Raw genomic sequence first — 27,550 nt, 5'->3', positions numbered from 1 at the left:
GTGTTCTCAGCGATGATGTCATAAAGGTTCAAAAGATTATTATTAGAATTTGGAATACAAGAATCTTTGAATGTAACTTAATTTGGCTATTGCTTCCTAATAACCAGGAAATACAACTTAGTTACAACTAGTTATCAAGCAGTGCATGAAGTGGATTTCATTGTTCAAATCAGGTTAAAAGTTTTCTAAGAAAATCCAGCAGATCGCATTCGAGTCGTTGACTAGCATCATTCACTTAATCTGGATGAGCGTGTTAGCGACCATCGCCTGGGTTGTGTCACTGATTTTACAGCCATCGCTCATCCTGAGCATGCATGTGGTAACAGTGAAGAGGAAAATCTCCCCTTTAACATGAAGAAACCTCCAACAGAACCAGAACCTGTACGTCTGACTGGGGCCTTGAGAAGATAGAGCAGATACATAAAAATAAACAGAATGTAGGAATACTTTCCAAGTTAAAGAAAAGTACAAACGCTAACTACATTTCACAATGATAAACTCTTACCACATAAAACTTTTAAAAAATTCAAAAGGTATGAATATTATTAAAGAGTATTTATGTTTTAGCCGTACATAATATCACCTGAAACATAAATAACTCATAATGTCAGTTGTGCAACATTAACCTAGCCTCTGATTCAGACATTTCTATTGTTCTTAGATAAAGAAGAGTTTAGACAAATGGGTCCATTCAACTACTGTTATGCAGTTTAGCTCAAGTCTGTGCATTTGAGCTCCTGAAACACAATTTAGTTGCACAATACCATGTTTGCTTCCACACAGAGTAAGGAATGGTTGAAGCTGGCACAGCTCCACACGCTACACGCTAATTCCAGAGTTATTGCAGACAGTTTTTCTCTCAGACTGACATCGCCGTATGAGGGACTCGAGAGCTTGACAGGAACCTTTAAAAAGCAGCCGTGTTTGCAAGGACCTGCCAAATCCGGGTCGAGGATTTCAGATCAGATTAACAGACGTCCTGCTGCATCCTCCAAGCAAAACAAATCCCTGCTATGATGAGGTGACGCTTCCAGTCCCTTAGCGCCAAGCCAGAGAAAGACGGCCAGAAATGGAAGAGGAGGCGGAGGAAGAAACAGGTAAACCCTGGAGGCAGCGGGGCAGTTAAACAGGCGGAAATATAAACTGCAAGAAATTATAAATCACTGAAGTTTAACTGCTCGCAATACCATTATAGAAAAGATTTTTTTTAAAACTCAATTGTGTGAAACAAACACAGGGGAAACAGTGGAGAGAAAAAATTTTAAAAGGGGCTGAGATTGTTAAACTGAGTTCCCTGAATATGTAAAAAAAAAAAAAAAAAAAACTCAACTATTTACCAAAATCCAGTACATAAGATTCCAAAATAAGCCTGAGTAGTGCATTGTCAACGCACTGTTAACAATGCATTAAATTAGAGCTGCAAGCAGAATCCTGTGCAGTTATAGTGGGGTGAAGAGGTAAGAATAGAGCCTGATGTTACTCTCACAACATGGGGTGGAAGAAGAGGAGACGCACTTAGGAAGATGTTACGTGAAACTTGAACCGCCTAGGTGACAAGCGAACAACACAACTCTTAATGCGGACACGGTTCTGCATAGAAAAGCAAAAATACAAAGAATTGCTGAGCAGCTCAAGTTTCAACAGACTCCCTCTTTCATCAGCTTCTAATCCGAGCATGCTACTTTTTAATAACGGCAAAGTATTGTTTTTCTTATGCCGTAAATTTGACTGCACTATGCAGTTTCCTTCTTAATTTTTTATTTTTATTTTTACGTTTGTGTGAATATGCGTTTAACTTGCTGCTGTGACCCACTGAGGGACTATAACATTTCTGTTTGAATTTCTGTTTCCTCTGTAAATGATATCAACTTCTGGTCCAAAGGTGCACAAAATAAATGTTTTAAGACAGCAGAAGTCTGCTTTGGTGCTACCTCTCACGGAGTGGTTGTTACCATTCGCCCCTGGGATTAACTAATCTGGATTTATGCTAAATGAAGACTCCAAGGAGCTCTGCCTTTGACATTTCAAAAGAAATTCCCTCAAAATCAAGAACTGGCCCTTTAACAAGAAGAAGCCTCGGGTGAGATTCTCTCCTGACGATGTGCTGAAATGACACATTTTGAGTAACTGTGTTCAGGACACAGCGCTTCAGCAGCCATGTGGCTTCACAACACACATAATGGGTTTAATTGTGTGCAGTTAAAGTTTGCATTGAGAACGAGATAAGTCTTAGAAAAATGAGACCCGGGACGTTAAAGGTAGATGGAAATGAACTGAAATGCAAAGAAAACAAGCGGAACGTCTTTCAAATTTATTAATATCCGCAAACGCGCCATCAGTGTTTTCTATCACTGGGGTAATTTACTTATCTGGGCCGCTGTCATTTTGGGGACAGTAAAATGCTATGTTGGGCTTTTCTTTTAGCAAACATTTTGAGAGGTTTAATGAAAGTCTCACAATCTCTCATTCACATGTGGAATAATTGGGCGCCCCTCTTGTGGTGAAACTCTATCCTGAAGATTATTGTCCGTGTTAGCTTTTCAGAAAGACGTCATTTACCTTCCTTATCAGATTTACTCACCCGAAAAAGGCCGATGACTTGATCCATTTACTGTGACTTTCAAAAACACCAACATATTCACAACCTTAAACATGTGTGGCAGATCTCTGAAGGTTTCCTCCTGTTGAAAAGACGTTGTCATCGTCATTGTTTCTATATTCTCATTCAGGAGGATGAATTGCTGTAAAAGTCAATGACTCAAAAACATTTCTGATCAGCCACTATTTACATTTCCCTCTTGTCTTGCTTGTCAGCTCAGTTTGTGCTTGAGCCCCTTGTGTTGCTCCCTGAGTTGAAGTCTGTTATGTTACTCTGTTTTAGGCCTAATGTACCGATTTTTGAAACGTTTTTTTATGTAAATAAACTAAGAATCCTCTTTGAAACTTTCAGCCTCTCACTCACTGGTCTGTGCAGATTCCTACATTAACATTTGCACTGAATCGGAAGTAGACTGAATTTAATTCTAATTAAAGTGAATGTGTTAGAATGGCCCAGTCAAATCCAAGACCTAAATTTAGTTGTGAATTTGTGGCAAGAGTCAAAAACTGTATTGTAATGTTGTAAAACAGGAAATAGGCAAATGTGTCAGTCTTTTTGCCAAGCTGCACACAAATTATAACATTATGTAAACATGCAATTAAAGTTTTTTCTAGACGCCTATAAACTTCATCTAAATTCTGTTCTTGGTTTTAACAAAATAATTGGAAGAAAAAAAACATGAAGGTCAGATGTTTTGATGCCACATCATATTTTTTAAAATAATTATCAGTATTATTATTGGTTGTTGGCAATACTGGCCTTGCATTTACTTTGAATCAGATCTATGCCAAAATGTGCAGAATCGCACACCTCTAATGTCCATGATTCACCTTTAAAATTTTATTAAAGAAAAAGTTAAAACCATGAATCATTTCCCTTTAACGTCAAACGTCATTGTGTTGGTTTAAATCTCTAAATCTAAACGCATTAAAGTTTTGCCTGCAACGTGGAAAAAACTTGCCATGAGACACTTTTTTATGCATCCATCTCCTTTCCAATACTTTATTACTCTGCTAGTAAAAGTAAAAGAAAACCTGTAGGATCAGTCATTTAATAATGTTACAGATTTAAATAGGACTAAACTTGGCTGTGGGGTCCTTCACCCATGATTCTTCTGTCATTCCCTTTTGTTTTATTTTCCATTTGGTCCTTTATTAACAGTAGAAATGTTGTAAAAATAGTTGGATGTTTTAGCCATTGCTAAAAGCTGGCTCAGATTGTTCCTTCTTCCACACTCTGTGGTTTACTGATGCTAAGCAGCTCTTGGCTCGGAGTGTTACCCTGCAATTAGTGCCCTTTTAAACACTTATAATTCACAGCTTATGAAAATATTATCAGAGAGGGCCAGCTCTGTGCCTGAGGGGGTCAGGAGGTTGTTTTAATGGTACCGTGGGCTCGTGGTGTCAAACTCCTCAAGCTCCCTGCATTGCAGTTGTCTTAAATCACTTTCAGTGGGTTGATAATGAGAGGAAAAAACCATGCGAGATATAATCATATATGCACTAATGTAAACGTGAAAATTAGGCGCAATGTTCTGGCTATTAAAACCCTGACATAACTGAGGCATGTGGAAATTATTTTAAAATTACAGCATGACAAATGGTTTGTTTTCACAGAGCTGTGTTTGAGGGAACCCTAGGATCTCTCGTACGTTCATATCCGCACACCCACACGCCGCCTTAGTTCAGGACTAAATTTCCTGGAGGTTTGGAGGTGAATATGAAAGGTTTGTCATTCTGTTGGTGTCTCACTTCAGTGGACAATTTGTACAAGGGAGCTTAAGTATTAACAGACAGCTTGTGGTGCAACGCAGAGGCTTTTCTTTTATGAAACAGACTCCGTGGTGCTGATGGAGGAAATACTCCTACTTCTACTTTAATAAACCATTTGGTAGAAAATGTTTCAAAATTGTTTAGTTATTTCTTTTTAAACGTGTTACGGATGAAGTGTTTTGAGTCTGAGAACTTCAGGTTTGATGACTTTTGTGTCCAACGCTTGGAAATTTTGACTGGTTGTTTGAAATCAATAGTTTACAAAAGTTTACATTTTTGGGGGTGCAGCATTTGCGAGTTAATTGAATTTATTTTGTGATTATATTCTGCTGAAATCTGTGGATAAATGTCTGGGGACGATAACACTGGTGTTTGATAAAATACTGTCCTGCTGGTCTGAGAAATACAGTTAAATTTGTTGTCTTGGCAAACAAGATTGTCTTGATCATTTTATCTTTTTCTTTTGAAAAATGCCCTTACAAACATATTTGGTTGCTATGGATACAGTGATCTAACTACAATAAATAAACTTATAAGAAAATACTCCCAACCCCCACACTAATTTTATGTTTTTAGTTTCTTAACATGTTTGAGGAGATTTGGAGAAACAAAATAAAATATTATTTGCGTTGGTGAAAATCAGCTTCGATATCTTGCTGTTCTATTTTTTCTATTGAAATCTGACATTGGAAAATTGTCTACTTTGCATTTTGTGTTGAAATTGTTTTGTGATTTTATTCTATTTTATTTAAAATTTGATGGGAAAATGTCAGTAATGCTGACTGCAGTAGTTTTGGTTCAAGAGATGTTTAGGAAGAGTTTTTTTTTTTTAAATAACAATCAATATGGGGTCTCCACGGATACGCTACTTAAATAAAAACACACAACTTTATTCATTCATTCATGTATAAAGTGCTTTAAAAACCAAAGTCAAAGTGCTGTCAAGGACAAAATAAACAATAAAATCACCAATGAAAGCTGAAAAAAGAAACAAGGAACCACTCTCAGGATTTAAGAGTCAAGTTAAAAAGTTATTTTAACAGAGATCTGAATTAATTTAAGGATCCAACAGACCTAAAAGCAACCGTTTCAGGTCCTGGGTCCTGTAGCTGAAAAGCCTCCGTCTTCACTGCTGACAAGCCGGGTTCTGGGAACAAGGATATTCTTATAAAAACCTTTAAAGGACAATCCGTGCTTATTAAGTTCACTAAATCTCTAAAGCTTAGTTCATTGTCACCATTTAAGAGCAAAAGACGGTGCTTTGCTTTGCTGGTAGCATTTTAAGGGGTATAATTTTCAGATGTTAATTGAATTCTGCTGGAAATATTAGCAATGTTAACAGTGGTTCAGTCATTAGAGAAACAATTGTCTTGGTTTGAGGGAATCAGTTTGTGATTCTTTTGTTAGTTAACAGTTTTTTTTCTTTTTTGATGATCAGGGTGGGACACTGATTTAAGAAGTTATTTCTGGTTTGAGGAGATTCTTTTTTTAAAGGCATATGAGTGTTTAACAGTGATTGAAACATCTGAAAAAGACGGTCCATCGACTGACCTCCGCTCACAGTGGACCGCGCTTAACGCTGCGTCACAGATGCTTGATATTCTTTCCCCATATTTGAAATTCATACAAGACATCGGGGTGCCTCAGAAGCCTCAAGAGGACACAACTCCCTGGACTTCACTTGAATTCACATCTGGACTTGACAAACAGGAAGAGCCCATTTTGAGTCCAAAGGACTCCAGATCTATCGGTACCTTGCAACGTCATCAGGTTGGTTTGGAAAAGGATGTAGCTCATGGGACATCTGTGACCAACATAAACAGAAAGAGGACAAAGGACAGTGATGCTGAAGAAGAACCTCCAGCCAAGAGGACCAGCTGGTCCTTCAAAGCATCACCAGGAAGGTTGGCATGGAGATTTTGGTAAAGAATGGGAGGACGAGCACTTTCCATTAAGCCCTGTCTTCATTGAAGGACAGAAGATCCTGTTCTGTCATCCCCTGTCCTCAGTCCTTCACCATCAACACACTATGAAAATCCAACTTTGTCATCCTCTGACTTTTGTTTCTTGATGGAGACTGAAGAGGAACCAATCAATGCCTTCAACATCTACAGTAAGAGTGAATTCCAGAAATGTGTGGTTTAGACCTCGCTACGTCTTGTCAAGTGACTCTGAGTAGATTGGGATCCGTAAAAACTGAAGACCTATTTGGGAAGTCACATTAGGACATCATCATTTCTCTGTTTTTATTAAAACCTTCAATGGATTTCTAGCTTTGGCTTTACCTAAGGATGCCTTAGGTAGCGCCTTACACCAAGGCCTTTCTTTATCTCGCTGCTAGATTTAGCATTTTAGATATTAAGGATTCTGGCAGGACAGATGATGTGGACTTAGACAATCCTGCAGTTTAATCAATAAAGAATAACTTAAGTGCTGAAGGAAACAAATTAAAATTTCTGAGGATAGAGACCCCACTGCTGCATAAAAAAGCAACAGACACTAAATTGAGTGAGACAACTTTGGTGGGTAAAAATTAAAACACTAAATGTAGTGAAACAATGAGGCTAGTTTAAAAATAAAACTGGAAAAGAATGACTCAGGACACACTGGAATCATTTAGAAAGGGAGACATTGCTGGATATTAAACTCTAAGATTGAAAGAATGATGCTGACACAAACTCTTAATTTCTAAGGCATGAGAAGACACTGATGGGGACACAATATAATTAGTTTGCAGGGATACACCGGAGTAAAACATCGGTACAGTGACAGTTCAAATATGCAAGGATGAAAAGAGGAAGAGAGAAATGGGGCAGCGCATCAAACATTTGGTGGCTCAACTCCAAAACCCCGCCAAGTACACTGAAAAAACCACATGACCCTGAAACTCATAATGGTTTTATAAGTAGGTAATGCTGGTGAGTGTTAAGACACAATGCTTCAGGGAACAATGCAAAATTTCTTCTGAGGAAAAACTCAAATTTCTAAGGACTGAGAAAAGACAAGGCTTCTGCGAGCAAAATAAAAACTCCAAGTGGTGAGAAATCACAGTGGTGGACAATTTGAAATCACTTTGGACTGAGACGACAAATTAGCATGTAGAGGAATTAAAACAACCCAGCTGAGTATAAATGAAAATATTAAAGGATCAAAGCAAAAGACGGTGATAAATCTTTGCTTGTGATCTGGACAGTCACAAAGTACATATGCCGTATCCTCACAAACTATCAGATTTGTGTCAAATCCTCAGGTTTTCTGACACTTGGCAGAAACCTTATGCGTCTTCTTCTATGGTGTTGACGCATCTTTGACGCCTCACTGACCACTTTCTGTGTTTTTATCAAGGCTTTTAGAAGTGGATAGAATAGTAATGACCTTCACTGTTCCTCACACCGGCACCAAAGTGACTGTAAAATCAAAGCAAGCTTTATTTTTTATTTTCACCTTCAAAGTCCTTCCTAAAACTGTAGTGTTTTACAGGCACGTGCAGAGGATGGGGCTGGGGATGCTTGAGCACCTGCCCTTTTTGCTCCTTGCCCCAAAGTGCCCTTTTGGTCCATTTTTATTTTTATTTTATTTAATTTTATTGTATTATTTTCTAAGCTCTCTTCTGACACATAACATATACTAAAATTATTTGTATTATTTTTTTGTACAACATAATAAGCCCTCCGGTCACCTTGTTACCTTTGACCTTTTGCCCGTGACGCATGACGCAGTTGCCTCTCGCGCAGTGAGATGAGGCGGCTAAGGAGCTCAACATAGCGGACGTTCCAGGTTACATAACAGTTTTTGGTGAATTAAAAAAACGTTTTTGGTGAATAAAGTGGAGTAGACTTGCTACTTGTCAGATGACGGAAAATGTTGAAGTATCGATTCTGCTTCAGCTCGGAGTCGCGGTTTAAGCAGAGAGGTAATGAAATACAACAGACACTGACAGGCCTCTGCGTCTGCCTTTCTCTGAAGAACTACTGAGGGGAGGAGACAGACAGGTGAGGAAAAACTGTTCTTATCTATCGATTCAGTATTTCTATCGCACAGATATTAGGCTGTTGTTCTTGTGCTATAAGCTAGCTGCTAGCTAACGACTTTGATAACTAAAAACTAGATAACTAAAAACTTTCTTCCCTGTATCTTTAATGATATCAGTCATTCTTTAGTATCGCTTATGCAATACGAGGCACATCATCACCCGTCCAAAACCGATCATCTCCATAATGGATATATGTCCGATCTTCTAATTTCCTTTGCTACATAATGTACATTTAATTTATTCTGGCGTTAGGTAAATGTATCTTGAAGGAAAATGACACTTAAATAAAAGTCCAACAAGGATATTCATTTAGATTTAAAAATAACTCACCGTGAATTACCATGATAGATATAATGAATGTAATAAAAGTGTCATTAATGAAGGGGAAAAAAACTCAACCCAGACTTTAAGTTTAAGGTCTGGTTCGCAGAATATGAAGTTAAAATTGTTTTTCCAATTATTCAATGGGGGGGAAAAAAACTAACCTCAGTTAAGTAAAATAAAATTGTAATCAAAACTTTTGGAATTGTAATGATTTCTTTTTTTTAAAAAAAACAACATCGTTTTGTTTAAAAAACTTTTTAATTAAATAACAAATTTTTGTCTTGTGAACTTAAAGTTATTTGCCAAACATAAACTTTTATTTGCACACGTCATATCAGAATCACAAGCAAAACTTTGACTCCAACAAAACCTTAGAATATTAAGAAAAGATTTCTGACATGCAAAATAAGTTTGTTTTGCAAAAAACATGCACGAATGTGATTTAAATGTTTAAAAAAGTTTTTTTAAGCAATACTTAGTATGCCTTTCTCATGGTGGCATACATTAACAATTCAATTTTTGCTTTTGTTTTTTTCTTTTTTCTGCAGTTCCACGTTAAAGTTTGATGCAGCTCTGCTTTCCTGAATGGACCATCTTCATCTCCACTGCAAGTGCAGCAAACAGGCAGCTCTTTTTTATAGATTACAGTCCACTAAAAGGTTGCATTGTGCCCTTGTTTATATTTTTAATAATGTAATTCTGTAAAGACAAAATATGTCTGGTGGTCCAGCTCTGATTTACATATCTTGCTAAATTGCGGGTTTGAATATTGCAATACTTTCCTATAACAAAATAGACGTGCAGAAAGAAATTACTAATAAAATATCTTACATATGCACAGTGTGGTCTATGCATATGCTCTATATGGAGATGTTTGTTAGCTTTGATTGTATATCTCACATTTTTGTAATTTATCATTGTTTATTACACTCTGAAAGCTGAGTGGCTTTGTTAATATTCTGTCCTAGAATGCAGTTGGATGTGCCCTTTTTTTTGAGCACCTGCCCCTTTAGTGGTCTCTGCACGGGCCTGGTGTTTTATATCCTACACAGTTTAATTTAATAAGTTAATTATTATTATTAAGTTAATAATTTAATTTAATAAGTTTAATTTTATGTGAGCCTTCATGCTTTCAGTCCTGGTCACTTTACTGCTGGTACTTCTGAATTTCCCCTCTGACACGGAGTAAAGGAAATTTACTTTAGCTCTTTTCTACTGTTAAGGACATCACGCCCCCTCGTGGTCATGAATAAAATAGCAGGACTAATATTCAGTTACAGTGTGATGTCGTGAACGCAAATTCAAAGTTCAAAACATAAAAAATATGATCTCAAAAAAACTGTACCCGATCCTCTATTATGCTGATCAATATTTTGATATTGCTTGTTTTTGTTAATCACTAAATGTTTGTTTAGAAACAAAACCTAACATTCAGTTTTCAAATGATGGTTTCATGTATTAATAAAAAAATCCAAACCAACCTTCTCAGGTGAGAAGGTAATTGTCCCTAAACTTGCTGGTTTTACTGCTATTGGCAACAATAACGGGCGGTGAATCTGTTATACTCCTCTGGAAGCTTGTTAGCCCACTCTTCTTTACAGAGTAGTTTTATTACAGTCATCTTGGAGGGTTTTTCAAATGAAATGATCTGTTTGGCACTGCATTTTAATCTAATTAAAGTCCACACTTTGACTAGGCCTCTCCAAAACCCTCAGTATGTTTTTTTTAGCCATTCAGAGGTAAACTTGCTGGTGTGCTTTGAAGCATTGTCCTGTTAAATGACTCCAATGTTCTTGGACTGAAGGTCAGGAACTGATGGCTGCATGCTGTACTACTATCTCTTCAATGTGGGGAACATTTCCTCAAACATCTGGGGGATCATCGAGTTATTTTTTTGGGGAAAAAAAATGTTTTAAATTTATTTTTGGCCAGCAGTGGATGTGGCCTTGGAACTCTCTCATAGATGCCACTTTTCCTCAGCCTCTTTCTTCTTATTGAACCCTAAACACTTTAACAGTTTTCATGGACCTCGAGCCAGCAGGCAGTTTGCACGCTCCTGCAGCAAGAAGAAATACGCACGGTGATCAGAGAAACGACACCCCAGCTAAAAATAATGGGCATGCTGTGTTATCACAACATAAAAAGGGTCACTGGGGTCAGCGGGGTCACGTGCGGGTTGTTTACCCACTTGGAAATTCAGGGAGATGCTTGCGTGTCGTTAATCACAGAGGAGAAACGGCCGGGGCCGGAGGGCAGACCTACATCGGATGTGGCCCTTATTTACTGCTGCCCACCTCACCGTGACATAAACGGTTTCCTTCACACCTTCTATCGGCCATATTTCTTTTTTATGCGTTCCTATTTTCAGAGGAGCGTCTAAAATCCAAATACTACTTTATGAATTACTGGGCATTCAGTCTGTAACAACTGGCGATGGAAATGAGTTTTGGCTGTGACATTTGTGTTGTATAAAAAGAAATGAAAAGATGTCCTAAAATATTTTACTGATAAAAACCGAGGATTGGTTCGTGCATTTGTGTACTCCAGTTGTACTGGTTGTAAAAACCCAGTACAACCAATTAACGTCTGAAATTACCTCAGGAGTTAATTAAGTCTAATTGTTGGTCATTTTTTTCTTCTCAGTATATACATGTATCCACGTTTTCTGTGAAGGACTTAGGGGTTTGGTACAGAACATCAATGGACTAATGTCATTATGAAGACCAGCAGAAGTTTATTTGCATAGTACAATTCATATACAGTAAAGGAGAAAACAGGGGAGAGATACATCCAAAAGACATAAAACATCACATAACAGCATAAAAACATGAGACATAATCAAATAAAAGACATAAATGTTGAAATGAAACAGTCTATGCAAACACAGAGCTGACAAATGATAGAAGTGATGCATATTTTTATGTTTCTGCACGCCTCAGGTTTTCAGGGAGTTTGTTCCAGAGCTGAAGGCCACAGAAACTAAACACTGCCTGCCCTTTTTTTAATCCTGGAACAACCTGCTGTTCAGCTACTATCCAGTAACTTGCCACCATCGGCGTGTGAATGCGTGTGTGAATGGGCGAATGACTGGGTTGTATTGTGAAGCGCTTTGGGGTCCAAGACATTTATCATTTTTGCACAATCGTGGTTTCCCCAGGAGATGGCGCCATTGGTAATAGTTTATCCTGGAAGAGACCAAGTCCAGTCCTTGAGAGCTACTACAGTGCAGTTTTCAGATGCGTTCCTGCTCCAACACCTGAATAAAATGGCTGAATCCTCTCAGCAGCAGTCATGCAGCTTCGCAGAAGTCTGATATTTTGTTCATGTGTGTTGGAGAAGGGATGCATTACATGGTGTAGCTGTTGGCGCCACTGCCTTGCAGCAAGAAGGCCCTGAGTTTGAATCCCAGCCAGGACCATGGAGCGTGCATGTTCTCTCTGCTTGGGTTCTCTCCAGGTCCTCTAGCTTTTTCCAACAGTCCAAAAATACGCATGTTAGTTTAACTGGTCATGCCTAATTGCCCTTAGGAAAGAGGATGTACATGCATAGTTACTTGCAACATGTCCAGGATGTAACCCAGCTCTCAACCACTGAATACTGGAGATAGGCACCTGTCCTCCTGTGACTTTGCATAGTTAAATAGATACAGATGATAAATGGAAATAAGATATAGTGAAGAAATAACTTAATCATAGCATCCTTGCCCTTCTCTCCACCTAAATGAATAATTCTAATTTTTTTACTAATTCAGATATGTGATATTTTAAGTTCTGGTAGGTGGCAAATCCAAATCTTTGAATCTTTGGCAACTTCAGCTTCCTCATCTCCATTATCAACGTATAGACAACAATCCTTACTTTTTGTTTGTTTTAGGTAGATTTTTCAGATAGCATGACGTACACAGAATCAAACAAATATATCTTTGGAATGGTGCACGTACACCATTCCATCTGTACCCATGTAGCCTTGCAGGAGATGCTGAAATGTGTGTGTGATGATGTATTTGGTATTTCTTAACAGGATGGCACCCTGGGCGGTTGCCCATGTTGTCCATGTCAGAAACCGCTACTGATGTAAGGAATTTAAGTCCTGTCTGATTTTTCATGTTTGGAATACAACCGAGTTAAATCACATTAGCTGTTGGACAAAATACATGTGGAAAAAAAGTGTTTTGTGTGCCCTCATAATTTTTGTAATGTTTTTATTTACAAACTTGTCCTTGTTTGAAGTCTATTTTAATATTTGTATTGTCCCTGTGTGTAAGAATATATCCATTAAGTGTTGAGATGGAAATGTCATCAAAAGTATCCAGTTGAATTGGTCCACAGAGTATGGAAATATTACTGAATTATGGATGGCTTAAATATAAATCAGAATAATTTAGGCTAAATTAGACATTTTGATTGAGGTTTTTTTTCTGAATTTTTCCTGATTGCCAGTGAAATATTTGCTGCATTTGTCACACCAAACAGAATGTAATACAACAGCATGTCTCTAAACTGCTAAAATTATGACAAATACGTAATCCAGGCATATGCTGCCCTCTCTGAAAAATCCTTGCTCCTCTCTTGCAACCCCTCAGATATTTTTTCAAAATCCACCACTGTACGGAATTTGGCAGATGATTCATCATTTCTCCCAACATTTAAATGTCTTACTTTTAAACTGACATTATTAACATTTTTAAACTTGTCTCATACTATCTGTATCATGTGGCATGCATTGCCTCCTAAATGCCAGCCACGTGGGTTTGAGTCATTGTTAAAAAAAAAATATTTATGCTGGCTGCCAGTAGGTGGCAGTAATAAAACAGAGAAGTCTGAGTCAAACCCCAAACTTAGAAGAAAAAAAAAGTATCTCTCTACTGGTAACATTTGTGATTTATTTATTTTTTTGCTAGGCATCTTGTTAAGTTGAGAGGATATGTCTCCTTTGTACAACAGGAGAAGGCGAGCCGTGCTATAAAATGTTGGACTCCTCCCCATTAAAATGATGAAAGCGGGTGTGCAGTGAGTTGCTCTGCAGGGATTTCCCATTTTCCGCCACAGTACGCATCCTGCCTCACGTACGCGTTCTCTCAGTCTGACGTGTTGTGACGCTGGGCGTAAAGGAGGAAGAAAATCAAACTTTGATTTCCTCAACGCGAAGAGTGAATTTAGTTATTCAGACTGAATTTAAAGATGCTTTATTGATCCCAAAGGGAAATTAAATGTTGTAACTTATTAATTCAGATTCTTCAAATAGTTATCATAGTGGAATATAAGTGAAAATCAGTAATCAAATGCAATAGTAATAATATTGCATAAAAGGGAAAAATTAAACATCCAAATTTCTTCTTACATCAGTGCCGCTTCCGCAAATAAGGTTTGTATTTGTGACAATCCCCATAGGGGATTCATTCAGTCCTTTAGGAAACTATAGGCAAAATAGTGTCTGGGTTAAATTCACCGTGCGGTTTAATCCTGAACAGTGTGATGCAATGCAGAGGGACTAAACTGCTAACTACCATCTTAATAGATTTTTTTATTCCCACCTGCTGCAGCTCCCTTTTCTGAGTCCGTCTGCAGACACTTATGGTTTCCAGGTTTTATGTGAGCAGTATTCGGTCACATTAACTAATTATTGCGAGAATGTGAGAAAAGATTACATCATTCTCTACCATTCAGTCTCTGGCATCCTGCCATCGGTACCTGTCTCTGTCTGCTTTGATCGCCGGCTATTCATTTAATAATCCGTAATCAAAAAACCCAGCTTTCTTTATTAGATGATAAGGTTCTGCGAACATGAGATCAACCAGACCACTGGTATCCATCAGTCTGGTCGCCATAGCAGCTGCAGAGAGACCGTGAGGAGTCCCTCGTCCAGAATGGATCTTGTCAAGCAGCGGATGACGTGACGTCACGTCGCTATGGTGACCCAGGCAGTATAAAACGTGAAGCCTCAACAGCGAGCTGCGCACACTGACTCGAGCAGCATCAGCAGCGAGGTAAGTCTGAGCTCCGCGGTTTAACATCTATGTATAATTCACGCTTCTAAACTAAATTTCCATCGATTATAATGTGTTTATATCCACGCTCTTATCGGAAACCCATCAAATATCAATAAACTTCTATCGCCAGAGAGGTTCTACGTCACTTGCGGAAGCTTGTGGCCATGATGTGTTCGCATCCACTTCCTATGTTAACTCGGGTATTGTGGTGCAGAAAGGACTATATTGGGATTTGAAGGAGCGCTATATAACTCAAGTTATTTTTCTGACCAGTTTTCTTCGCAGTTTGCTTTTAAACGGCGCCGTTAGGAAGACAGACGGGAGAATGGGAGGGGATGCGCAATGGCTTCTTAATCTGGAAGATGGACTGTCCTTATTCTTTATAAAAACATTGGTTCGCTGCATCTTGTAAACACTTGCGCTCAAAATGCGCCACGGTGGAAATTGTGCTTAGTGGAAAACGGAGTTATCACAATTTTCGACAAATGTGTTGAAAAGTGGAAGATTACTCTGAGAGAGCAACGTGACTTTGTAAGCTCGCAGCGCTGCATCTGCGGAAGTAGGCTGGACTCCATGTTATGCAATCCTCTGCGCGAAACCCAAGATGGATTTCTCCCTTAATTTAGCAAAAATACTAAAACGCGGAGTTTATAAAGAAAAATCATGATTGCGAATCCCGCAGAGAGCTTTCTTGGTCATATTGTTTCACGTAGGCATCAAGCAGGGTGATGACAATAATACTGAGATGAATAAATGAAGCTACGTGCCTGCTGTACTCTTCACCATGAAGTCTGACGACGTTACACACTCGAGGGATGAATGGGTTTCCGTAATCACGGGATTTAGGGGTCAGAGTGACGAGAAAGATCGTGAATAGGAATGGCTTGATGTAGGGGGGAGCAGGTTAGAACTCGCATTATTGTATTCTTGTGATGCAGCCGTGGGGCAGAGAAAAAGTGGCGCAGCGTCGCGTGATTCTGCCGCAGTTTGACACGACACTTGACGGACCTGTTGATGAGGCTTGTTGACGAGGCCTTGTTTTTATCTGAAAGCATTTAGGCATTTTTTACTGCATTAAAACTGATAAGAGAAGGGACGTTGCGAAAAATGACACCGTGGATAATTTTCTGTCGTGTGGTTTTGGTAGCTTACAGGAAGATGCAGCCATGTCAGCATGGATGAAGGTCATGGCTCGAGATGATGAAGGGCACAGCAGGCCCAGGGCTGCTTCACTGATGCTAATCGACATTTTGTTTTTAAGCTCAGCAACTTTGTATTTTTCACATTGTAGTCACAGAGACGGACAGCCGCAGCTTACCTAACACCATACTGAAGTGAAGGTTGCAGGCAGTAAGCAGCATCTTAGCATTAGCTATGACCTAGCTGGCGTGTAATGGCCTCAAGTCTGTAGTAGTAGAAAATAAACAGTCTTATGCTTTCTTTAAGTAAATATTTTCTATTCTCTTGTTTTTGAATATTAAGTTATTGATGTAAATATGTTTTATCACTATTTTGTCATTTTGAGTAATGACAAGTCATGTTAGCTAATTTGGCTCCTCATGCTAATGATGCTCATACATATTATAACAATTTGTGTTAGCTCACTCTTCTTATACTTAAGAAAAGGCTACAAGCTTGCAAATATCTTTTAACTACCACTAATTAGCCTGTTAGCCAATGAGAGAAGTCTTGGCTAACCTAAGCTACCATAGCACTGAAGAAAGTGAATAGTTCCTGCTAGACATGGCAGGTTACTGGTATCAAGGTATAGCAGGCTCTTATAAGTGCATGTGTTTTTCTCACATCTACTCCTGTTGGCTAAAGGCTTGCTGCAAAAAGCATAGGGTAAAGCAATGATGATGGCCCTGAAGTTGCTGCTCTCTGCTGGTCAACCGGATGAAAGATGGCGATTAGGTTTCTCTCATGCTTACAGAAAAGACTGTTTTTGCCAGTTCCTCATCAAGAAAGTGCCTAGCTTTAGCTTTAGCTTACATCTTTATAAGTTTCAGAACGTGGCTCTCAGATACACCTCCTACTACTGGTCATTTACATACTCGACTCATTCATTCCCTCTGAGCTAGTTCTAGATTAACTAACTTTTCCCGCCTGAATGGTGGCTTGGTTAGTATGAGTGTCCCGTTTGATCATGCAGCAGCACCTACGAACCAGTCATTGACTCGGCTTTGTGCGAGAGGAAGAAAGACTCAGAATGACTCAGCATTCTTTGCTTAACTGTCACCACTTTTAGGAAATGAGCCATCCCACAGGAAAGAAGGTTAACACATGGCGCCATAGATCAATAAAATCCTCTCAGTGGAATATTCCAAATTAGGAAGTAAAGTAAAAAAAAAAAAAGTGAGAAACATCACATTTTTGAGCATGTTCTTTCATTTCCTTTGCTTGCTTGTCACGTATACCTCTTCCTGAATTTTTCTGGATGTTGTAGCATTTTTTAAATTAAACAAAATGCTACAAGAAAGTAAGGCTTTCATCATTGGCATGAAGAAAGCCTTAACTTTCTTCTTTTTACATTATTATGGTGCAATATCCACTTCTGTATTGTGCCAGGTCAATTTAACCAATATTTGTAGCAACAGTTCGCTACAGCAGTAAACGCAGCCCATGTGGGGTCAGTTAAAAGCCAGACGCATCCTTGTAAACATCCTTGTAGACTGTGTTTGCATATTTTAGACAAGTGATGTGATGATGGTGAACATTTGAGTGACTCGTTCAAAGCCGCAGTGAGACATCTCTAAGGTTAGAATAAAAAACAAGCAGACATGGTGCTGAAGAGGAAGTGAGAGAAACAGTAAGTTAAAGGAAAGTTATTTTTGTTGGACAGAAAGAAAAGTCTGACTCCAAAACTGCGAAAGAGGCGGGTCGGGAGGAAAAGACATTACCTAATTGGCTATTCTGCAATGTCTCTGTCCAATCGACCCACTGCAGTGGAAAAACACTGAGGAGAAAGAGGGTGTGACAGAGGAATAGGAAGCTGGGGGAAGGTTTGAATAGCCAACGGCGGACGAAGGAGGAAGGCTGGGGGGGGGGAGGCGCTCTGGTGCGGGAAAGTGAGGATGCACTCGCTGAACTTGCTAGCATTCACTCACCCTTGTGAAATCTCCGACCAGTGCATAAACTCAGGCAAAGCTAAGGAAAGAGACAACTTGGTGAACTAGGGAATAGGTGGGGGTTTGCAGGAAATGGGACGAATGAGTGCAGTGAAAATGCTGCATCATGCTCGTCTCTGATCCTCTCGTGCATGCGATTTTGAAAATCTGGACCACCTGATGCAGTCTGGTGAATTTAACCTTTTTTGGTCACTGGTTATGAGTCATCCCTCACCCCAGTGGTCCCTGCGATTCATCCCTCCTGCTGTTGGTGAGCTGAAAAGGGGCCGAAGCCTGGGGGAGGGGAAGCTGTGCAAAAACAAGAGAATCAGACTCGGCGGCGGGTGAGGGGTCATATTTAAGCTATAGGGGCTCACTGAATTTTAATGACGGTGTTTGGATTTGGGGTCATGAGAGAGGTCATGTTGGAGTAGTCGTGGGTCAGGAAGAAGAGGGGAAATAGATCAGAATATCGGGGGTTATCTGGGACAGACTTATGCAGAGGAGAGGGAAGATTAGTAAAATGCTGTATAAAGTTGTTTGAGTTTGCTGTACTACATTTCCCATAATTCAGTCTGATCCACATCCTTTTTTCCATACCTTAAGCATTTAATCGCGCCTACTTTTATGTGGAGAAAATGATACCCTGAAGCTTTGTCTTATTTTCCTGACCCGCTTTCATTGTCAGATCGAAACTGAAGGTTTTTCTTCACTTTTCTGTCCTTATTGAGGAAACTCCAGAACAAAAAATAACAGGCTATATCTTGCAGAGTTTCGCCATTGTGTCTTGTTTTTTAATTGCGTCGTCTTCTAACATATTAATGAGTGCCAGCAGACTGGAAGCTGCAGCCACCAGTGTGTTACCTCGCTACTCTCCACCGCACAATGGTGCCTCTGTGAGCGGTGGCGTTTCAGAGTGCGTGCAGTCCGAACGCCAGACTGCGGCTAACTGTGCCGTCTGTTCAAAAGAGGCACAATGTCAGGGTGAAGTTAAAGTGAATAACCTTTTATATCTGCTTGCTACATCAAACCTGGGATGCATTTATATCAAGCTTACTCAATGTAGGTTAAGTTTAATTACCAGATAATCCCATTTATGCAATGAGACATGCCCCCAACTAGCTGAGTTTAGTAAACTCTTATGAAGTTAAACAATCAGGCCAGAAAAAAGTGATAATTGCATCTTTAATAGAAAAAAAAAACGTAAAGTTTACACCACTTGCAGATCTGCTTTGCATTTAGGTTTTATTTGAGGTTTTTAAGCTGACTTTAGATGTCAAAAATAATTAGTCAATAGATTAGTAGCCTGAAAATGACACCATTAATTGGCTGCATGCAAGCATGATATGAGAAACTTTTCTGCAAAACAGAACTCCCTTATCACCCTAAGAGATTTGCATTTATGCTTCTACTTTTTGTAATTATCGTCTCTTAGTTGAGAAATCCTTTTTTTTTTTTTTCCAAACCACTTACAAACTATTGCAACTTCCATCCTCCTTTGCCTTTCCATTTGCCAATCCCTCAAACGGCCTCGGGGCACCACTGAAGGACACGAACGGGATTGTTTCGTCAAGTGATGCAGGTTTACATGCTTGACGTGCCCCGGCGTGTCGCCTCATCGGGGAAAGTGGTGAAATTACGAAATTCTCCACATCTGGAGCCACATGTTTGAGATTCAACTTCTTGCTCAGCAGAAACTTCCACCTGCTTGAAGATGCAGAACGGACCAAACACTATTGGATCGGTTGTCAGCAGGGCGGCCATTTTGTTCTGGGAGCCCAGGGCAACTGCTTCTGTGCAGAGAAAAGTGAGACGTTGGTATTCATGCAGGAGGAGAGGAAGCAGATTACGGGAGGAGGGAAAGCTACCCTTGAATTTTGTGAAAACACGAAGTGGAAACAGATCTGTCATGTTGTACACACACTGTCCTGTTTGTCTCTCCTTTAGTGACCTTGTGTTACGGATACTGGCTGCAGAACATAAAATGGCTGCTCTGTCTTGAAGAAAAAGCAGAATAAAGCACAGGAACAAGATCATAATGAGCCTTTTGGATTAATCAGACAGAACGTGATAGTTAATAGCAGTTCAATAGTTGACTCCAGGTGTGGAAAAGTACAGTAACTGTGTCATCCCAGCCACGAGATGCTCCAGATACCATCCGCATCATTGTGTGTGCTGTTCTGTGAGGTAAAATTCATGAATTGTAATCTGGTTACCCCTGCAGTCTATTTAAAGTACTCCCACAATGCATTTCAGCGGATTGACATCTTGTCCTCAATGCCCCAACACACAACAGATTAGGAGATTAGAGTAGCTGAAAATGACAAGCCAGTGCCACCCTACCTGTTCCACGCACACCAAGCTGAAGTATTTTATACACATATTGTTGATATATTAATATGGTTTTCTGTTACAGACGCACTAATCAGGCATTTTTAAGCCGGTTTCCAGTTTTCTACAATGTCTCATTATTATTTTAAATGACTTGGGTTTTATTCTGTGGACTATAACTCAGTTTCTTTGATAGTTGAATCTGATCTTTACTAAACTCGACATGTATCAGAAATGATGGCTTCTTTGATGCAATTAATAAAAAGAGGGGGGGGGGGAAAGAACAAAGATTTTTAATCATTTGGTCTGCAGATAAAGGCAAACTGGCTGACTTATTAGTGCATTTCATTTTCAGCTGTCGCTGCACTGCAGCATTTTATGTGTTTAGCCCTAAATGGGTCACCAGCGCTCACATGATTTCCTCAAAGTTTTGTCATTTACTAAAATACAACCATCTGTATTTAACTCAAAGGCAGAAATATTAAGGAATACCATGAATACTTATCAGATTACGTAACAATCTCCATGTTTTAAGCAGATGCGGTCCTGCTTAGAGTTGAAACAAAAGGGACATGACGGTGGTTGTTCCTGCAAATGAGCGAACCGTATGAAACGCTGAGGAAAGGCAGAGAGAAAAGGAGGTCGAATAGTTGTCACAGCCAGACGTTCCCCTCTGCAGGGCTGGTGGACACCGTCTCTGCTGCGCTGCAAACCAGCCGCTTTCTCCCGGCCTTCGGATTCCTTTTGTTTTCTAAACATGTCCCTGCATGGTGCAGCAGCTCCTCCACGCCTCAGCAGAGCAGGCTGAGGAAATGCAGATTATAATGGCCTGTATTTTTACCTAATTTATTGACGTCAACCAGAGTCGCAGAACCTGGTTGTGAGGAGATTTTAGCTGCTGCCGACCAGTCCGCAGGTCACTCGTAGCACAGAGCAGCTTCAGGCGCTATATTTTCATCAGAAATGACACGAAAGGGAAGATTTCTGCATGGCTCATTTCTAATGAACATTCCTCTGTTTGACTGGAGATGATTTTAGAGATATGATAACTCCTTGTTGCTATTGATTCTCTCTAGCTTGAATCTGTGGAGTTTCCGCCTACCTGATCACAGAAAAATACCGATTGCATATAAACAAATAAAATTCTCAACATTTTCACAAATCGACCATGCGGCTCAGAATCCACCTTTATCTACACACAATCTAATTTTTTTCAGCATTTCCTTTTTATTTTCATATTACTTGAGTCTGTTGTGTAGAAAACAGAGTTTATGGGTTGGTAGCAGCACGATTTACCAGTCCGACCTGATTAGCTAAACTCATTTTAAAATAATCCCCATTGTTAAAACCCTCACAAATCATCTTGTTTGTCTTTTGTCACCCCTGATATCTGATGTTTAAACTCCAAATGCTGTTAAAATGTTGACATTTTCCATTAGAGGTCAGTTTACGTCAATCATTGGGCGTGTGTTGATTCTGACCGGTGTTTGTTTTGTTGTGCAGGTAACTCCACACCCACTAAGCAACAGCAACCATGTCAGACCTCTGTGTTGGAATCAATGGGTGAGTTTGAACCTCATGTTTTATACACAGGATCAGAAATGACTGTCAGAAAAATGAAAAGGTCAAGTGGGTGGTGATGGTCACTTCTCAAAGTTATCCATGAAATATCACCTACTGACGCTATGCAGTTTATTCACTTTGGTCCCCAACATCAGGGAAAGTATTTAAATGCGCAGTTCAGTTTACCTTTTAGCCTCATTTCTGAGGTTCTCACAAAGTATGATGTATATGTGTCTCATAAAAACTATTATGTAATGTTGATAAAGATTTAAAAATGAGTGTTAAACATCTGTCTGTCCATGTCTGCAGCTTCGGTCGCATTGGCCGCCTGGTCCTGAGGGCATGCCTGCAGAAGGGCATCAGAGTCGTGGCCATCAACGACCCCTTCATCGACCTGCAGTACATGGTGAGAGAGCTTGAGCTTGTTGGGTTGCAGCATGTTATCACACTTTTACTGTACGTAAAATCAGAGATGTGGAGGAATCAGAGTTAGAACCAGGGCTGGCAATTGGCTCCGGCCGCTGGTTGAATTCTGACAAAAGACAGAATGGTGAGAACAAAGGATGAAAAACGCCCAGAAAAATGGAGAAATATGTCAAACTAACTGATATATTTACCCTACAAGCTTTTACTGCTGGAGTAGCTTGAGAACCGGAGAAGGAGGGAGAATTAGCCATTCAGGGGATTCATCGTCTGAGGATGAGGAGAGAGACGTGACCCAGGGACAGATTGAGGTCAGAGGTCAGATTAGCTGCTGCCAGCCCGGTAAGAAGGAGTCCAAATGTTCATAAAGAATTAAGGATGTGCGATTTTAATCATTAATCAATTTTTTGGATTTTGAAGATTAAATCTTTTGGAAATCAAGATTTTTTTTTTCTCACCAATAAACCCTTTGGGCTTCTGTAGTTCAAAATCACCATGCCCAAGGCTGCCATCTTGTTTGACAAACGTGTTTTACAGCTTCTGTTTATATTTATTTGGACTTTCAATGCAGGTCATATTAGGGCAAGACTGATATTTTTAGTTGTAAGAATGAGTGTTATGGTAGTACAGTTGAAATAATGCAAAAGAAAGTCATAATTTTATGAGGAATGTTAAGCCTGGCCTTAATACTCATACAACTCACAGAAGGAATGGTAGAAATAAGAACCTAATTTTGAAAATATTTTCTTTATTAGAAAAGAAAATGGGCAAAAAAAAAAGATTAAAATCGGATCTGGTGTGAAAAATCTTACATTTTATTTTGAGACATATCTATGAAGAAGGTATGTTTAATGTAGGGAGGAGGCAGGTGTGTGTGTGTGTGTGTGTGTGTGTGTGTGTGTGTGCATATGAGTTGCGCCTGGCTCACAGTCAGAAAAACACTGTAGTAACACAGGAATGATGATGGCTTGTGGAATGAACAATGAACATGTCTTGGCATGTGTGTAAAAGTAATAATAATTTTGCGTTAAAGTAGTGAAAAAAATAGAAGTTAATATAATTAAAAAATGATTAGAGACACATCTTCATTAATTGCCATCTGGGGAAGTTGTTGCCAAAATGTGGAAATGCTGAACATAGGAAATGATTGCAAAACTTATTCTATTCAGCTAGACTTAAAACATACAATCTGAGCAGTAACTTCAGCAATGCGATGTTGCATTTTGATAATTAAGCTGGTGGCAAAGAACAAAAACGTTTCCCAAGAGGAGTCGAGGGAAGAACAGAAAGTTAAATGTCGGTTTCTTAATGAAAGGATTGAGAGGCGATTTAATGTGATGAAGCTTGTTAAAGCGACTGGAGGTCTAGACTTTCAGTAACTACCCCAGATTGAGGGTTTTGATCTCACACATGCCATCCAGCTGTGACACCAGGGCAGCACGAGACCAAGACAGGCTGATTTCATGCACAACAGGAAGGAAAAACACTGTCAGATCCTGAGTCTGAATCCAATGATGATTAGTGATGTAGAATCCAGAAACTAAAGAAAAGACTTTGTGATTTGTTACTGTAGTGGTTAAAGTTTGATGTTTGTAATTGTTTAAATATAACTTATTGCAGTACCCCAGTGTTAAGTGGGGTCTGTATAAGTACACGTGGATGCTAAGCTTCTTGTGAATAAATCGTTTTTCTTACAGAAAAGAATAAATCATATGATTTATGTAATTTGATTGTACTGGTGGGAGTTGTAACAAAAAAAGAAAAGCAGTGAAACGATGGCTGGTGAAATGTTTGAGTGGTTGATAAAACATTAAAACAATTAATTTCCACCCATGTTTATAAGTTGCAGATTAGTTTTTGCCATTAAAAACAGTAGATCTTCCATCTTGTGATTGGCATTTGCCCTTTGCGAACCAATCCAATGTTTCGAAAATTAATTTGCTAAACTGTTTTAATGCAAATTATATGGATTTATTTTAATATTTTACAATAACAAAATAGAAAAGACAACAACTAAGAGGACAATAATTTAAACTGACATTAATTCACCTCTTGGAGTGTTCAAGTATACCAAACCACTTCATTTAGCTTTGTTTTAGTGAGAATAACTCAACTGTGTTTAGATGATCTGTTTTGTTTCTCAAAAAATATTTAAAGGGTATATGTAAAACTTTACTTTTATTATTATTATTGTTGTTAACGCTGTTGAAAACATTTAGTTCTTGACCCAATATTGCTAAATGTCACATATTGTAATAAAATGGCAACAATCCAGATACTTGTTCAGAATCTTCTTTGAAATGGCTGAAAGTCACACATGCATATTTTTCTACACCAACTATTATTGTGGGTTAATATTAGTTTTACATAGAAAGATCTAAATGTTTTAAAGCTAAATCCAAAAACTACAGCTTGTGAAGCTTTTCACCTTGACTCATTATTTCTTGCCCTCCGTTTTCACAGGTCTACATGTTCAAGTACGACTCCACCCACGGCCGTTACCATGGCGAGGTCTCCCATGATGGTGGCAAGCTCTACGTTGATGGCAAAGCCATCTCTGTTTTCCAGTGGTAAGTGAAGACGCTTGATTATCCTTCAGACTGCCTGACATCTGCAGATTCCAGGAGGCTGATGTGATGTTGGACTCAGCATAGTGCGATTATGATTTTGTGTGAATTTTTGTGTTTTTTTTTATGTGTATGAGTGAATTCCTGGCTTTGGAACGAGGCTTTCTGCTTCACTGTCTGCGGCAGCTGTTGGTTTAGCTCATTGTGTTTCAGAGTCTCAGCTCTGGCGATGGGGAAAACCGACAGGACGGTTACAGAGGAGACATTCCAGCTTCACGACACATAAAGCTTCCTGTCAATTTACATACCAAGGACCTGAACACTAAATTACAGTGGACAGGATCTACTTTTCTCACACGGATAGAGCCAACACAGATTCATTTGTCGCTGTCTCCTTTGTTTTCTCCAGTATGAAACCTGCTGAGATCCCCTGGGGTAGCTCTGGCGCCAAATACGTGGTGGAGTCCACTGGAGTCTTCCTCAGCCTGGAGAAGGCCAACGTACGTACACACAAAAGAAACGCTCAGCGGATTACGCACGACATGAAGCGATGACCCGGTTTCTAACTTGTGTTTTCATAATGTTTTGAACTCAGGCTCACATCCAGGGCGGTGCACAGCGTGTGGTCGTGTCCGCCCCCTCACCTGATGCCCCCATGTTTGTCATGGGAGTTAACGAGGACAAATACGACCCGTCCTCCATGACCATCGTCAGGTAATGCTCCCTTTGAATATCATTTCTAACTTGCAGTATTTTACAAGCCTTTCTGAGTAATGAGTTTTTATCTGTTTCTGCATAGTAATGCCTCCTGCACCACCAACTGCCTGGCTCCCCTGGCCAAAGTCATCCACGATAACTTTGGCATCGAGGAGGCTCTCATGGTAAGAAACACCTGGTAGTTGGTGAACTCTGTTTGTTTGGGGACCAAAGTTCAGCCGGTGCGTTAGTTTTCACATTGCACTGTGTCAAATGATCCAAACTGGTTGAAACACCTGTTCTCCTACTTAACCTGTGGTGGCGCTGCACTAAGAACCACTGAAGAAAACGGCATGAAAACCTCAGTAGAATACGCAGAACACAATTTCTTTTTTTGCAAAATGGGAGCAAAAATTGAATGGCAACCAGTTTTAGCTATTGTAGGATTTCTTTTTTGTCTTTGATCAAAGACTATGAGCCACATATTTCTGCTAGCGTTAGTCGTGTGTTTTGGTGGTATTTACCCTTTACCATAGTCCACTCCTTGCTTTGGGAGTGGTCTCCTGTCTGCTTGGTTTTTGCATATGTATTGGAACCGCCCCAGTGTTCACTGCAACCAAATGCGTGTGGTCTCTTACCTGGGTTTGTGAGAGACCCAGAGTTCACTTTTTTGGTCCGCATCAATATTTGATTGATCAGACCAGTCGAACTTTAGTGTGGATCAATAAACAAACAAACAAGGTGTGTCTGTATAAGGTGTGTTTGGGAAGACACGCCTCCTCAAACAAACCAGACAGACTAGAGTTTGATTGAAGCAGACTAAACAGGCCTGGTGATAATTTACCCTAAATCTGTGTCTTATCCGGATATTTTGCCGCATTCGTTTATTTTTGGAAGTCTTAAAGGCGTCAGTCCTTCACCCAGTGTAACTCTGCCTTCTGCAGACCACAGTCCACGCATACACAGCCACCCAGAAGACAGTGGACGGCCCCAGTGCCAAGGCCTGGCGTGACGGCCGCGGCGCCCACCAGAACATCATTCCAGCTTCCACCGGCGCTGCCAAGGCTGTGGGCAAAGTCATTCCTGACCTCAACGGGTACGCGACCGCTCTGCTGCTAATTCTGTCAGAAAGCATAAAGCAGCGAAGCAAAATGGTCTAATCTCTTTCTCTCCCTCTCTCTCTCAGCAAGCTGACAGGAATGGCTTTCAGGGTGCCAGTGGCGGACGTGTCCGTCGTGGACCTGACCTGCCGTCTGTCCAAGTCCGCATCCTATGCCGAGATCAAGGAGGCGGTCAAGAAGGCCGCACACGGACCCATGAAGGGAGTGCTGGGCTACACTGAAGACCAGGTATTTCCCTGAACCTGCAGCTCTTTATTTATATCAAACTGAGATCTGATTGTAATCTATAACGTTGGTGTTTGCCAGGTTGTGTCCTCTGACTTCGTTGGAGACACCCACTCCTCCATCTTCGATGCTGGTGCCGGCATCTCCCTTAACGACAACTTTGTCAAACTCATTTCCTGGTGAGTAACATGTAACATATACTAAAGCTATAGACAAGAATCTTTCCTAATCTAATGAGATGCACTGAAATAAAATGAAAGTAATCTTTTGCTTACCTTTGCTTTTCCTTCCAGGTATGACAATGAGTACGGCTACAGCAACCGTGTTGCCGACCTGCTGCTGTACATGCACTCCAAGGAGTAGACACTTCCTGTCCTGAGAGGAAGTGAGCAAAGGGACCACCGCTAACCATCATGAATCCCTCCATTCTCTTTTACACAAAAGCCCCGCCCATAGCCAAATCATAGCATCTTCAACCCCTTTAGCTCTACTACAGTATATGTAGGCAGCAGCAACTGTGTGTTTGAGTGTTTTGAGTTCATCTGTGTTTTCCTTTATTGACAAGGCGACAATTCGGTGAAAGTATTTGTGTCCGTGTTCCCCCTCTCCAGCTCCCACGGCTGATTTAGATGTGTAATTATGACTGAGTACTATGGTAACTACTGTATCCATCTCACTGTTAGTGTGATTTTAAAAGCTTCGTCACCAGTGGAAGGAGGAATCTGAGCAGCAGACCTACTGTTACTCTAATTATGATTCAAGAGATGAAAAAAATAAAGTTTGAAAAAAACCTCAACTCC

At 39.8% G+C, this 27,550-nt stretch overlaps 1 protein-coding gene across 1 annotated transcript; it reads left to right on the top strand.

Moving 5' to 3' along the window:
* Window positions 1-14,665: 14,665 nt before the first annotated feature.
* Window positions 14,666-27,546, top strand: gapdhs (glyceraldehyde-3-phosphate dehydrogenase, spermatogenic). Its single transcript, XM_008432056.1, has 11 exons — window positions 14,666-14,714; window positions 21,659-21,718; window positions 22,028-22,124; window positions 24,605-24,711; window positions 25,118-25,208; window positions 25,304-25,422; window positions 25,508-25,589; window positions 26,349-26,500; window positions 26,591-26,753; window positions 26,832-26,929; window positions 27,044-27,546. The coding sequence occupies exons 2-11, from the start codon at window positions 21,690-21,692 to the stop codon at window positions 27,111-27,113; spliced, it is 1,008 nt and encodes a 335-aa protein (XP_008430278.1). The 5' UTR covers window positions 14,666-14,714; window positions 21,659-21,689; the 3' UTR covers window positions 27,114-27,546.
* The last annotated feature ends 4 nt before the right edge of the window (window positions 27,547-27,550 follow it).

Source organism: Poecilia reticulata, linkage group LG16 (assembly GCF_000633615.1).
Source record: "Poecilia reticulata strain Guanapo linkage group LG16, Guppy_female_1.0+MT, whole genome shotgun sequence".
NCBI lineage: Eukaryota > Metazoa > Chordata > Actinopteri > Cyprinodontiformes > Poeciliidae > Poecilia > Poecilia reticulata.
Note: the sequence above shows the minus strand (reverse complement) of the source record. Positions and strands in the feature narration are given on the sequence as shown.